This window comes from Nerophis lumbriciformis, linkage group LG11 (genome assembly GCF_033978685.3).
Source record: "Nerophis lumbriciformis linkage group LG11, RoL_Nlum_v2.1, whole genome shotgun sequence".
In the NCBI taxonomy this organism is placed as follows: Eukaryota; Metazoa; Chordata; class Actinopteri; order Syngnathiformes; family Syngnathidae; genus Nerophis; species Nerophis lumbriciformis.
Window position 1 is genome coordinate 9958328 of NC_084558.2, and position 14631 is coordinate 9972958.

Genomic DNA, 14631 nt, shown 5'->3' on the forward strand with positions numbered 1-14631 from the left:
AAGTAACAAGGGTGTGAAACATTTGTCCATTATAGAGGACTAAACTGCATTGCTTGATGCTCAGAGAATAGGTAAAAAATTGTTTCTAAAATCAATGTTAATGCAGAAAACTGTATTTCAAATGACAAGAGGTCACAGTAAGCTGCGTGTCACGAAAAGTTAATAATTCATTACTGAATTTTTTCTGGCCGGTCTTGCAGGAATACCCGACTTTAACCACGTTCTTCGCTGGCGAGATCATCAGCAGAAAACGGCCGTTTCTCACCAGGAAGTGGGATGCAGACGAGGACGTGGATCGTAAACACTGGGTAAGGTGATCACTCCATTGAGTCTACAGTTGGCAGGTTTACTATTAAATTGTAATGTTTCCTGTCTGTGATCAGGGCAAGTTCCAAGCCTTCTACCAGTATGCAAAGACTTTCAACACGGATGAGTTTGACTATGAGGATCTTAAAAATTCTGATTATATCTTCATGAGGTGGAAGGTAAGACATCATTGCATTTATTGTTTGAGCTGGACATGAAGTCATTACATTCTTTCTCCTTATTAGGAACAGTTCCTGGTCCCAGACCACACAATCAAAGACATCAGCGGTGCTTCTTTTGCTGGATTTTACTACATTTGTTTCCAGAAATCCACAGCAACAATTGAGGGCTACTACTACCACAGAAGCTCAGAATGGTAACCACAGCAGATGATTATTCCTTGTATGTTCTTGTGTATACATCAAATGCAGCTGGCCATAGTCAGTTTGACAGATGCATTTTTATTTCAGGGTCTGCTGAGCAACAGCAAATATGCTCACTTGATCCACCAACCTTTTATTGATAAGGTGTGGTATTACATTTAGAGTTCACTTTATTCATTTTTAGTTTTAAAGGAAGTGTCGTTTTTAGTTCCTTCTTTCCCATTCCCGGTTTAATCAAACACCTTGCAATGCTCCACGTGAGTTTCCTGAAGTGGAATATTACAAAACCCAAAACCAGTGAAGTTGGCACGTTGTGTAAAACATAAATAAAAACAGAATACAATGATTTGCTAATCATTTTCAACCTAAATTGAATTGAATACACTGCAAAGAGAGGATATTTAACGTTCAAACTGGAAAGTTTTATTCTTTGCAAATATTAGCTCATTTGGAATTTGATACCTGCAACATGTTTAAAAAAATCTGGCACAATTGGCAAAAAAGACTGATAAAGTTGAGGAATACTCATCAAACACTTATTTGGAACATCCCACAGGTGAACAGGCTAATTGGGAACAGGTGGGTGCCATGATTAGGTATAAAAGCAGCTTCCATGAATGCTCAGTCATTCACAAACAAGGATGGGGCGAGAGTCACCACTTTGTCAACAAATGCATAAGCAAATTGTCGAACAGTTTAAGAACATTTCTCAACAAGCTATTGCAAGGAATTTAGGGATTTCACCATCTACCGTCCTTAATATCATCAAAAGTATCAGAGAATCCAGAGAAATCACTGCACGTAAGCGGCTAAGCCCATGACCTTCGATCCCTCAGGCGGTACTGCATCAAAAAAAAACAAAAAAACATAATCGTGTAAAGGATATCACCACATGGGCTCAAGAAACCACTGTCAGTAGCTACAGTTGGTCGCTACATCTGTAAGTGCAAGTTAAAACTTTACAATGCAAAGCGAAATATATTTATCAACAACACCCAGAAACACCGCCGGCTTTGCTGGGCCCGAGCTCCTCTAAGATGGACTGATGCAAAGTGCAAAAGTGTTCTGTGGTCTGACAAGTCCACATTTCAAAATGTTTTTGGAAACTGGATGTTGTGTTTTCCGGACCAAAGAGGAAAAGAACCATCCGGATTGTTATAGGCGCAAAGTTCAAAAGCCAGCATCTGTGATAGTATGGGGCTATATTAGTGTCCAAGGCATGCGTAACTTACACATCTGTGAAGGCACCATTAATGCTGAAAGGTACATACAGGTTTTTGAGCAACATATGTTGCCATCCAAGCAACGTTATCATAGACGCCCCTGCTTATTTCACCAAGACAATGCCAAGCCATGTGTTAGAACAGTGTGGCTTCGTAGTAAAAGATTGCGGGTACTAGACTGGCCTGCCTGTAGTCCAGTCCTGTCTCCCATTGAAAATGTGTGGTGCATTATAAAGCGTAAAATACGACAACAGAGACCCCAGACTGTTGAACAACTTAAGCTGCACATCAAGCAAGAATGGGAAATAATTCCGCCTGAAAAGCTTCAAAAATTGGTCTCCTGCGTTCCTAAACGTTTACTGAGTGTTGTTAAAAGGAAAGGCCATGTAACACAGTGGTAAAAATGCCCCTGTGCCAACTTTTTTGCAATGTGTTGCTGCCATTAAATTCTAAGTTAATGATTATTTGCAAAAAAAAATTAGTTTCTCAGTTTGAACATTAAATATCTTGTCTTTGCTGTCTATTCAATTGAATATAAGTTGAAAAGGGTTTGCAAATCATTGTATTCTGTTTTTATTTACGATTTACACAACGTGCCAACTTCACTGGTTTTGGGTTTTGTAAATGCAAAGTGGGGAATTATTAACAGACCTTACATGTTGCTAATGTCTTACATTAACATATTTGGTCCTTGCTTGTTACTTCTGACCTACGGTTAATCGAGGAATATTACATGAATATGCTCATGTGATTTATTAGCATCAAGTGACTCTGCTTTGAGATTTTGTATCTGTAACTAATATGTATGCAACTGTAATTGTTTGATACGTGTTTATATTGACAAATGTTGTGTTTTAGACTTCAATATTGTTCAATTACGGACACTTATTGTATATGTCCAGCTTGTGTGCTATAGTGTGCTTAGCTGCTGTGTAGCTGCTAGCCTATAGCATATTATGTTTACCTTTTGTAAAGAACTTGACTAAAATACAAATATATCGAGCTTGAATGCTTATAGGAAGACATTTAGCTGTTAATTGGCTGACCAACATTGCACAAGTAAACGTGCTGCAGGACTGCTTGTATCGGGAATTTTAGATGCAAGAGATACTGTTTTTTTTGCTCATACCAATATTTGTTCTGATACCAATATTGGATCGGTACACCCCTAATTATGATTAACCTTTTTCAGTACTGTAAGACAATGGTGGCTGCATTTTACTTTGTTGTGGGCAGCAGGTCATCCAGATACAGCAGGGTTGGCAGTTTTAACCCAGCTTCCTCTATCCTAGTCACTGCCGTTGTGTCCTTGGGCAAGACACCTCTCACACCTTGTCTCCATTCCAGCTCACACTGGTGTATTAATATTAATAAATAATTGCAAAGGCCACATTTCTGCCAGTTAACCTCAGGGCAGGTGTGGCGACAGTTTACTACCACCGCTGAATGAATAATGTGATGGCTTCTTGGTGTAAGGGGAGAAGGCAGGGTTTAGCAGACACCAATAAAAAGTTTTACAGCATATTCTGGACTATCAGCCGCACAGGTACGTAAGCCGTACCCACAAAATTTTAGAAGAAAAAAACATTTTTTCATATATTAGCTGCACCGGACTATAAGCCACGGATATATACCGGTACGTTGTGAAATTAGATATTTACAAAAAAAGTTTTTTGTAAATGTTGACATACAGTACATATTTTAATTGTTTCCAAATGGTATCTGTAACCCGGCAGTAAAATGGCTGATCAAACAAAACAGAAGTAACTGATGTCTTTATTCATCATTTGAGATGAATAAGGGTTTCTCCTTTTTTTTAACAAGGTTCAATCAAGATGTTTATTAGGATTCTTCTTCCTTGTACTTTGTAAACACTTTCAGTTTGAACAGCTTCCTAGTGGATACTTTTAGTGCATTGTTAGATTTATTTTCTTAATCCATTGCACAATTTAGCCGTTGGCAAAGAACAATTCATTGATAGGTCGCAGTGTTCAAAGCTTGGGGAGAAACTAGCAACTTATAGTCCGGAAAACACAGTATTTATCATTGACAATACACCACAGCATCTATTGGCGAGGAGGACAGTATTCAATGGAATGTAATGTTTGTATAAATATGTCATTTTCCGGACTATAGAACCGGTATATAAGCCACACCCACAACATTTTAGAAGAAAAACAAATGTTTCCATTGTATTTATTAGCCGCACCGGACTATAGGCCGCAGATATATACATTGTAAAATTTGTTATTTATACAGAACGAGTCTGTAAATGTTTATTTACATACCTTAATTGTTTCCTAACGGTGTCTGTCACACGGCTGATCAAACGGAACAGAGGTCATCGTCATGGACCCACCAGCTGTGGAAGTTAGCTCTCCAATCACCAATCTTAGACTAAATAAATAACTCAACGGTGACGTTTGGTGAATTTACAAAACTGAATCAATACAAAAAGAATGTTATTGTAAGTTAGTGATACTAACAAAGACACTTGTAAATGTGTTAGCATATTAGCTGATGCTAGCAACGCTAGCTTCATTACATTACGGTAGCACCTACCAATATGCTTAAAAACATCCATCCATCCATTTTCTACCGCGTATTCCCTTCAGGGTCGCGGGGGGCGCTGGAGCCTATCTCAGCTACAATCAGGCGGAAGGCACTCCTAACAAAAATGGTGCAGTTTAGTATAGTAAGTAAGAATGGTTTGATTTATACTGTAAAACTTACAAACATTGCTTGGAGGAATGAATGAAGATTCTATACAGGTAGTAACGCTACGGATGGTTAGAAGATGGAACGGCACTTACGGTTTCCGGTTAAAAGCTCAGTATAAACAGAGGGGCAATGCAGCACTGCAGTACCTGCAGTGAACAAACTCTTCCAAAAGATGGCACCATAGCACAAACAATACATAACACATATTCAGTGAGTTTGCTTTCGCCGCACCGTTTTACAAGCCGCAGGGTTCAAAGCGTAAGAAAAAAGTAAAGCGGCTTATAATCCGGAATTTACGATAAGTATTTGTTAGGAAATGTGTATGATCTTGGCCTGTTGTAACTTGAAATGTCTCTCACCGTAGGTACCAATCCCTCAATCTCACTCACGTCACTGAGCACAGCGCTGCCATTTATGAGTTCCGGTGACCCTGGCTGGCATCGGGGATCTTGTGTTGGACAGACTTGAGGCGAAGCAGAGGTCTGCGGATGCTACTGAGACCAGAAAAAGACAATGTGGCATTTTGGAAGTGTGACGCATACACAACAGGCTCATCTTTGCGATCAAGATCGGGATGCGAGAGGACACTTGAATGTACGTCGATTGGATGAGGAAAAAGAAAAGAGGAAATGCATTTGTGCTTCCTTGCTGAGGCGTGCTTGGAAAGTCAGAAGCAGCATCAGATCTCTGGTGTGGTTTTTACCTGTCATTTGTGTATTTTCAAGAAGACACTTTTAGGCTAAGTTGGGAAGCCACTTTTGTCCGGGGGTCGGACAAGGACTCCTTCAGGGGGTCCGCTTGTATTAACAAGAACCAAGAAAGAACTCTTCAGGTTTTAGGAATGGAGCTTTAATCAGCCCGTAAGCTGTTCATGGCAGTATAAACAGTATTTTGTTGGTTCTGGATGTTAGCCTGCCAAGAGGATATTTTTGTGATTCCACTCTAAAAGATGGGACACTGAGCAGCACTTTTACGGCTTCCAAGTTGGTGACACACAAAACAAGCTCCCCCCTCGTGTCCATCAAATATGCTTTTGAATCACATGTGGTGTTGTTCCATTGTTACTTTTGCACAAGGATGGACTTCACCTTACTAACACTCACACGTCCCGACTACACTCGCTTAAAGCTAAATGGAGAGAAAGCTTTTTAACTACTCTGAAATGTTTGTCTGTGGAGTGTTGAGAGAAATCAATCATGAAAGTATTATAACAGAGTATTTTTTACCCAGATTTGCATCAAACAAAGCTTTTTATGTGTCCTTTTTAAATTATATAGAGTGTCCGCCTTTTCCGTACATTGAAGTCTCTTTGACTATGCAACATTGTTCAATAGCACTCTCCAAACGTCAAGCCTCACTTTTCAGAGATGTATTCTTTCCCCAGAGTATATGAAACAAACATTGTATCTTCATTTAAGTATTTTTTTTTTTTTTTTTTACTGAAGTGTTTTCCTGATTGTCCTCCCTTGTCATGTGACTGTGCCATGTTGTTAAAAGTTTACCAGAGTTGTGCTGTTACAGATCAAGAGATTAATTCTGAGTTGGATTGAATGAACTGGATTTGAAAAGAGAAATCATATCACCACAAGCTTGTCTGTTTCTGTGTAACACTTTAGCAAACATCCATCCCCCGGTCTTTGCTGCCCTCTAGTGGCCGGAAGCGTTCTATGCAGTATATTATGCACCCAAATAAAGGCGCATCTTAAACTGCAAAAGTTCTTTGACTTCAGGAGTTCAATTCAGACGAGGAAAGCATATTGTTCTACAAAATACTGGAAACTTAATCATCTAAAATGTTAATACATAGGTGAAATAATGTGTTTTATTGTTTGTAGTGGATCAATACAACATGAAAAAATTGTATTGTGAGCTGCATAGGACATATTTGCAAGAATTCTTTAATTCCTCCACTTTTTTTCCCCAGCTTGCTTCATTGACTTACAGGAGGTATACTTTTAAAAACAAATTTGTCAGTGAAACCAAATAAATATAACAAGAACAAGAGCGGTGTAAAATCTCATCACAGTCTTGTGACCTAAATTGTTATTAAAAAAATAATATATATTTGTATGTCTTTATTGTTAAATAATAATAATAATAATAATAATAACTGGGATTTATATAGCGCTTTTCTAAGTACCCAAAGTCGCTTTACATGTAGAACCCATCAATCATTCACACCTGGTGGTGGTAAGCTACTTTCATAGCCACAGCTGCCCTGGGGTAGACTGACGGAAGCGTGGCTGCAATTTTGCGCCAACGGCCCCTCCGACCACCACCTATCATTCATCATTCAATTCACCGGTGTGAGTGGCAAAGGGTGACAGGAGGACACAACGGCAGCGATTTTTGGATGGTAAGAGGCGGGGAGCGAACCTGCAACCCTCAGGTTTCTGGCACGGTTGCTCTACCCACTACGCCATGCCGCCCACAAATGTGCTTAGTGTCCACATACTATTAGCATACATGGGGATACATTTAATGCATTTGCTGACTCTTTGCTAAAAACTTATCAGATTTAGAAAAACATGAGGTTATAGGTTTATTTTGAGAGAGTTTCTATCCATGTGCGTGAGATCATTATGTATTTTTTTTCCATTTTTTTTTCATTAGGACAATGCATATTCATCAACAATGTAAATATGCCGCAGTTAGCACAATAGCTCATTTTCACCTGTTGTCCTAAGGCAGGTTAATACAGTAAACATTCAACAGGTCATTACACAAAATAATACACAAAACATTACACATTACAAGCATACCATAAGCACAGACCGTGGACAAAAAAAATACAAGTGAATAATCTATTTGTGCGTGCATGTCAGATTAGTTTCCAACCAGTGTTTCAGTGCAGTTTTAAAGTTTATGTAAGAACTACTTTTCTAAGTATTTTCACCTGTGGTAGGAAAGAAACCCAGGGGTGCAATTACCTACTTGACTTTTTGAGGGGTATGCAAACGCATCACAACCTCTTCAAAAACCTCCCATCAGTGCAGCGCGGTCACATTATGCAGCAGACAGCGTGATGATGTCTTGACACAACATGTACAGGAATAGTGTCTACTATTTTCCTCTTAAAGATGGGGAGGCAGACTAGTACGGTGTTACTAAACCTGTTATTACATAATAGCAATTATGGAGCATGCATGCGATGCTTTGTCCATACAGTGCATATGGAAAGTATTCACAGCGCTTCACTTATTCCGCATTTTGTTTTGTCACAGCCTTAGTCCAAAAAATGGAATGTAAAGAGACATACTGGATGAAAACCGGCGCTTAATCCCATCCAACCTGGTGCAGGTGGACAGGTGCTGCAAAGAGGAATGGGTGGAACTACCCAAGTTGTGTGCCAAGCTGATGGCATCATATATTTAAAACGATCCAAGGCAATTGGTGCCAGAGGTGCATCAACAAAGTATTTTGCAGAGACTGCAGAATACTTATGTACATGTGATTTTCATTTTCATTTTCATTTTTTTTTTTTTTTTTTAAAATACTTCTGCAAACATTTTTGGAGCACGTGAGCATCATCACACGTGGCAATATACCAGCAGCACACCTGTCTCAAACCGACACTCAAATGACAGGAGTTATTTTCATGAGATTGTTTTGTAATATTAGTGATTTGGTCCACTTGTAATGAAAATAAAATAAATCTTGTTTTTCATAAGCTATGTATTAGCATTATACAGTGTGTCTGGGTGGGGATCCTGCTTTGGAAATAATTTGTAGTTCACATTTACTTCCCCTTAAACATATGTTGCACAAATATGAAATGTAAGCATGGGATACAGTCTACGTTCCTGTAACTTTCTCTAGTAACAGCATTTCACGATTAGTATCCATAAATTACCATTATTAATAAATGACAGTAGAATAAGCACACATATGATTGGGAAGTCATTGTGTAACTTTATGTGGCGTTTGAGTTGTCCGACTTTTAGTGTGGCCTTAAACGCACCAGTGGTTTCATGCGATGAGTGCGTGTGTTGGTGCAGCTGCAGTTGATATGACAGATGACAGAAAATGACTTTTTTTTTTTCGAGATATACATTTTTTACTCATGTTTTTGGTGTGCTTATGGCCGAATATATACAGTTTTGCTCAATAAATTCCTATCCTCGAAGCGTCGACAGGCGTGACAATAATTGAAGGGTGTTGACAAACATTGTTTTAACTGTTAAGGCCGCTTGTTGTCACTGTCACTCACAGAGTTGCATTGCAAAATCCTACAGAATGAATTATGTGTTTATTTTGTTTAGAATTCAAATGGGATTTGATATTGTGCCCGGCATAAATTTGATGTGTTGAGCAGTGGGCAATTGCGCAGGCGCACACCTCAGACCCTAAAATGGACACCAATGAGTTGACTGATAAACATTATCACATAATTTATTCAGAAAATATAAATAACGACAATTAAAGTATATATATTATTAACCGCAACAGGTAATTGTAAAAAAAACAACAACCCAACAACATTATGATTTGTACAATTTCAGAATGTGCTTGTTCTATTTTTAAACAAAGAAAACAATTTGACATCGTCTTTATTTTTAAGTTATCGTGCCGTGATTTTACCAGTGCGGCCCACTTGGGCAGTGCCGGCCCAAGCCTCCATGGGGCCCTAAGCAAAATTTGATTTTTGGGCCCTCTATTTCTGCCAATAATATATAAATAATATATCAACTCATTGCGGCTCTGGCAGTGTTGTTTACATTATCCTATTGTCAGCCTGGCATGTCTTTACAAATGACATGTCATTTATAAAGATATGGGGGTGGCCCAGTTAAGAACATAAATAATACCAATGAATGAACGAATGATGTCCAGAGTGCCACATATGGTTCCTAATCTTAAAATGTAGAAAACATTCAGCTACAAGAGTGGCCTGGGGTTGAACAGTCCAAGTGATAAAGCTTTGTATTTACAGTAAAAGTGTCATCTTGTCTCATCAGTCTTGTACATATTAGTCTTTAATTACTAGTTTATATTTTTAGTTAATTGTTCATATTTAATGTTTACTTTGTACAAAGAGAGCGCAGTCTACTGAAGTTAAATTCCATGGGTGTTAAACATAACTGGACAATAAAGCTGATTCTGATTCACTTTATTTTTGGTAACAAAAACCTGAAACAGCAATGTGCAAAAATGTTGACCTTAAATTGTGTTTTTGTACAATAATATATCTTTGATCATTTAGAAATCATCAGTCAGACTCGTACATGCAAAAAATAAAAAAATAATTTTTTTTGTTAATTGCTTTTGGGGGCCCCCTGGTGGCCGCGGGGCCCTAAGCAAGCGCTTAGTACGCTTATGCCTTGGGCCGGCTCTGCACTTGGGAGTAGATTTTTCTCCATGTGGCCCCCGATCTAAAATGAGTTTGACACCCCTGCCTTAGAGGGTACTTTGGTCTCGACTCGTAAATTGGAGATCATCCCTGCTGACTTTTGGTACAGTCGAGACCTATTTTCTTAACCACAGGGGGTTTTTTTTCAGGTTGAATTTTACAATTTCAATGTCCATTTTTTTGGGCAGGTGTGTGATACACTGGCAGTCATTCCACATTACCTAAAGCAGGCGTGTCAAACGTACGGCCCGGGGGTCGGATCAGGCCCGCGAACAGGTTATATCCGGCTCGCGGGGTGAGTTAGCTAAGTATAAAAAGTAACCTGAAATTTTTTAATGAAATAAACAGCTGTTCTAAATGTGTCCACTAGATGTCGCAATAGCAATTATTTTTTTTAATCTTTGTAGATGATGCTACATATGTACAAAATAAACCACATGATGTTAGTACATCAGTCAAGGAAAATGATCAATCTACATAAATAACATACTGTAATTTGATTTTAATATACATGTTCTTATCTTGATAGATTGAAAATGATGGAGTTGACTGATGAACATTATCACATAATTTATTCAGAAAATATGAATAACGACAAATAAAGATAAATATACTCGTAAGTGTAAAAAAAACAACATTATGATTTGTACAATTTCAGAATGTGCTTGTTCTATTTTTAAACAAAGAAAACAATCTGAAGTTGTCTTTATTTATAAGTTATCGTGCTGTGATTCTACCACTTGGGAGTAGATTTTTCTCCATGTGGCCCCCGATCAAAAAATGAGTTTGACACCCCTGACCTTATGCTAAACGTCTTTCATTTTTCAAAGGGCATTACACTTATCATGTTTTTGTTCCTTTCTCAAATCTCTAAATCAACTTCGGTCCTAAACACAAATACGAAAACATGTCATGTTTCTTTTTTTCTTCAACCTTTTGAAGACCTTTTGATCAAATGATGTCAGAGTTTTTAAATAGTATACATTTGCAAAACATGAGTTATCTTATTCATTTAAACTTGTGACATTTTCTGATCAAAACGACTTCAAAGGGGTCATAAAACATAACAATGATAATACAAAACAACATTACACCTTTAATATTTATTTACTGAACATTTTGAGCAAAAATGTAACCAAAAAGTAATATGAATCCCAAAAATGTTTGGGACTTTTAATGTCCTGTTTGTTTGTTTCCAATGTCCCCAAAAGTTAAAAAATGTGTCTAATGGAACAAACCATCAAAGTAATCAAAGAAACAGGTTTAACTAGAGCAAAGAAGCAATTTATTTCAATTAAAAATTATGTACTGCCAATAACAACATCATCATAGCGTTCATCAACAAATTAGCCTCCACATTTAAAGTACCAGTAGAGTGGAAAAACAAGTTGACTTTAAATGCTCAATTGTGTTTCATTGTATCAATCAATGTATATGAAATAGTATTTACAATCCGCAAAGCATGTGAAAATACCATCTAAACTTCACAAACGGCCACAAATTCAGTTCGTAATTTTGAACGGCAATTTCCGTAGATTCCACGTCAGTGTATTAAAGCTTCTGCAGTCTGACTATATTATCATATCAGTCATACTGGAAATATACGCAAAAATTGGAAAGAGATGTGCTGTTGATCATTCACAATTCTTATGGAAGACAAGAACACATAAGCTTAGTTTTTTTAATGCATTCAAAATTGCAAATTAATAGCTAACAAAAGAGTCAACAAATGGAAGGTCCTCTATTGCGCCCATAAAACCTCTTAAAAAACATCAAGAAACCGCCAACAACACACCATTTACATGTCATGACCTGATATGACCAAATATGAGTGATATTGTTATTACAAGCGCTAACGCAGACGGCTTATTTTAGCAACGCATTGATAGCAGTGAGCTAATACTAGCTTACGCTGCTATTGTTGACACACTAAGTCGGCGGCTGCTTCTACTTTGTGTCAAACTTTCTGTAAGTAAATTATAGATTTTAATTTATGTATCTCTCACCTGGTAGCAGACAAATGTGGCCATCGACCAACAGGCTGGTCGACTTTCACAACCCTTGAGTTGGCGAAAAAACGAGCTTGCGGCAACTTTCCAGCGAGAGTGGAAATAATGCACTAAGTTTGCTTTATTATGATTTATTATTTTTAGTATGTATGTTTGGCACTTAGCAATGCTGCAGATGCTAGTGTCACAATAAAGCTGCATTCGTATAGCACTCGGGTTCTAAAACTCATCCTCTTTGTGTTCGGGCTCAAAAATATAAGGTCCTGGATCATAATTTTTCCTAAAGTAATAGTTGTTGGCTCTTACAAAGTCTGCTTGATTAGGACTTTTGTTGCTGGGGAAGGGATCTGGGGTTCTTAACGCTATGTCACGCGATCACCTGACTGACTTCCTCATTATCTCTCAAAATGGCTCTTAAATAGCTGTGAGATCGATACCATTTTGATCATATCTATTAATTTGCAAACTTTGGAAGTCTTTTGGCGTCATCAATAATAAATGGATGGGAATCAGATATATATGATAAAAGCTTCAATATAGAGGCAACTTGTTTTTCCACTCTACTGGTACTTTAAAGCCTGCTGTCCTTTTATAAGAGTTCAAATTCAACCCAGCATACTGTACTCGGCCTCTCCATTACATTCCTCATTAAGGCTCTTGAAGGTGTGTTTGGGCTTGTGCACGTGTTGGAAAACTAGCTGTTGCCAAGTTTCTCATCATGCTTGGCTTCAGAAAGTGGCAAGGTAAGTTTATGTTGTTTAGATCCCAATTTGTACTCAAAGCAATTAAAAGTGCTTCACTAAAAATGTCAAGGAGGCAAAAATAAAATCACGACAAAAAATAATCATAACCCACATTTAAAATCATCATAAAAACCATCATAATTCAAAATAAAATAAAATCATGTAGATTAAATACTTTCAGTTGTCATATGAACACTTAAAAGTGTTTTCTGCCTGGATTTGACCATTTCCAACATTGAGGCGTTTCTCTCATCTCCTGGAAGACTATTCTACGCTACATGTTGGAATTCAGGGCAGCACGGTGGTAGAGGGGTTAGTGCATCTGCCTCACAATACGAAAGTCCTGGGTTCGATCCTGCGCTCGGGATCTTTCTGTGTGGAGTGTGCATGTTCTCCCCGTGACTGCGTGGGTTCCCTGCAGGTACTCCAGCTTCCTCCCACCTCCAAAGACATGCACCTGGGGATAGGTTGATTGGCAACACAAAAAATTGGCCCTAGTTTGTGAATGTGAGTGTGAATGTTGTCTGTCTATCTGTGTTGGCCCTGCGATGAGATGGCGACTTGTCCAAGGTGTACGCCGCCTTCCGCCCGAATGCAGCTGAGATAGGCTCCGGCATCCCCCGTGACCCCGAAAATGACGAGCGGTAGAAAATGGATGGATGGATGGATGTTGGAATTCACGTTTCCCTCAATGAATCGCAGCTCCCCCAGTGGCAGTAGCACTCAAGCCTGCCCCAAACCATGACACTATACCATCACCATGCTCCACTGGGGGCAAGTAACAATTATCCTGCTACTCGTGTTGCAAGCTATTTATACTCATTATTATTTTTTTTTTTTGTGCACAGCATGCTTATACTGCTATGCAAGCTTTAAGCAGATGCCTCTAATGTCTAACCAACTTGAATATCTATACTACTGTCCCTTGAGAAGATATCATATTTCCTGTCTTGTTTTTTTTCCCCTGCTTTTGTTGTTGTTTTATTTAATCGTCAAGCCTTTCCTGTGATTGCACAAGCTCAAAAAAGTCCCTCTTGTCAAATTAGTGGAACCTGCCAAGTAAACATTTGACAAAGTACTTTGGGTGTTTTCATTCTTGACATTGTCTTCACTGTGACACAGATTTGTCAAAGCTTTTGGCAACATGATCCTCTTTTTCATTGCAGCTGCAGGCACTTTACAGTGCATCCGGAAGGTATTTACAGCGCTTCATTTTTTCCACATTTTGTTATGTTAGAGCCTTATTCCAAAATTTAATACATTAATTTTTGCCCTGAAAATTCTACAAACAATACCCCATAATGAAAATGTGCAAAAAAAATTTAAAGTTTATTTTGCAAATTTGTTCAATTCTTCTTCTTCTTTTAATTACATGTACATAATACTTTGTTGAAGCAACTTTTGCAGCAATTACAGCCTCAGGTATTTTTGAATGCGATGCCACAAGCTCGGGACATCGTATCTCTGGGCAGTTTGCCCATTGTTCTTTGCAGCACCTGTCAACATCCACTAGGTTGGATGGGATTAACCGTTGGGTTTCATCCAGGATGTCTCTGTACATTGCTGCATTCTTCTTAGTCTAGTCAAGGAGGTGACCAAGAGCTCTATGGTCACTCTATCAGAGCTACAGAATTCCTCTGTGGAGAGAGGAGAACCTTCCAGAAGGATAACCATCTCTGCAGCAATCCACCAATCAGGCCTCTATGGTATAGTGACCAGACAGGCCTGACTGGATGTCTTTGGAAGTGGGAGTAAGCCGGAGTACCCGGAGGGAACCCACGCAGTCACGGGTAGGACATGCAAACTCCATACAGAAAGATCCCGAGCGCAGGATCGAACCCAGGACCTTCGACTCTCAGACAATGAGAAACAACATTCTCTGGTCTGATGAGACAA

General features: G+C 38.5%; 1 protein-coding gene across 1 annotated transcript in view; it reads left to right on the top strand.

The window, feature by feature from the left end:
• The window catches only part of LOC133610800 (uncharacterized), a 45532-nt gene that overhangs the window by 4395 nt on the left and 26506 nt on the right, over window positions 1–14631 (top strand). Inside the window, exons 3-6 of the mRNA XM_061967443.2 lie at window positions 201–308; window positions 384–485; window positions 552–682; window positions 4998–5057. Coding sequence (XP_061823427.1) covers window positions 201–308; window positions 384–485; window positions 552–682; window positions 4998–5057 — 401 coding nt within the window. The remainder of the gene's footprint in view (window positions 1–200; window positions 309–383; window positions 486–551; window positions 683–4997; window positions 5058–14631) is intronic.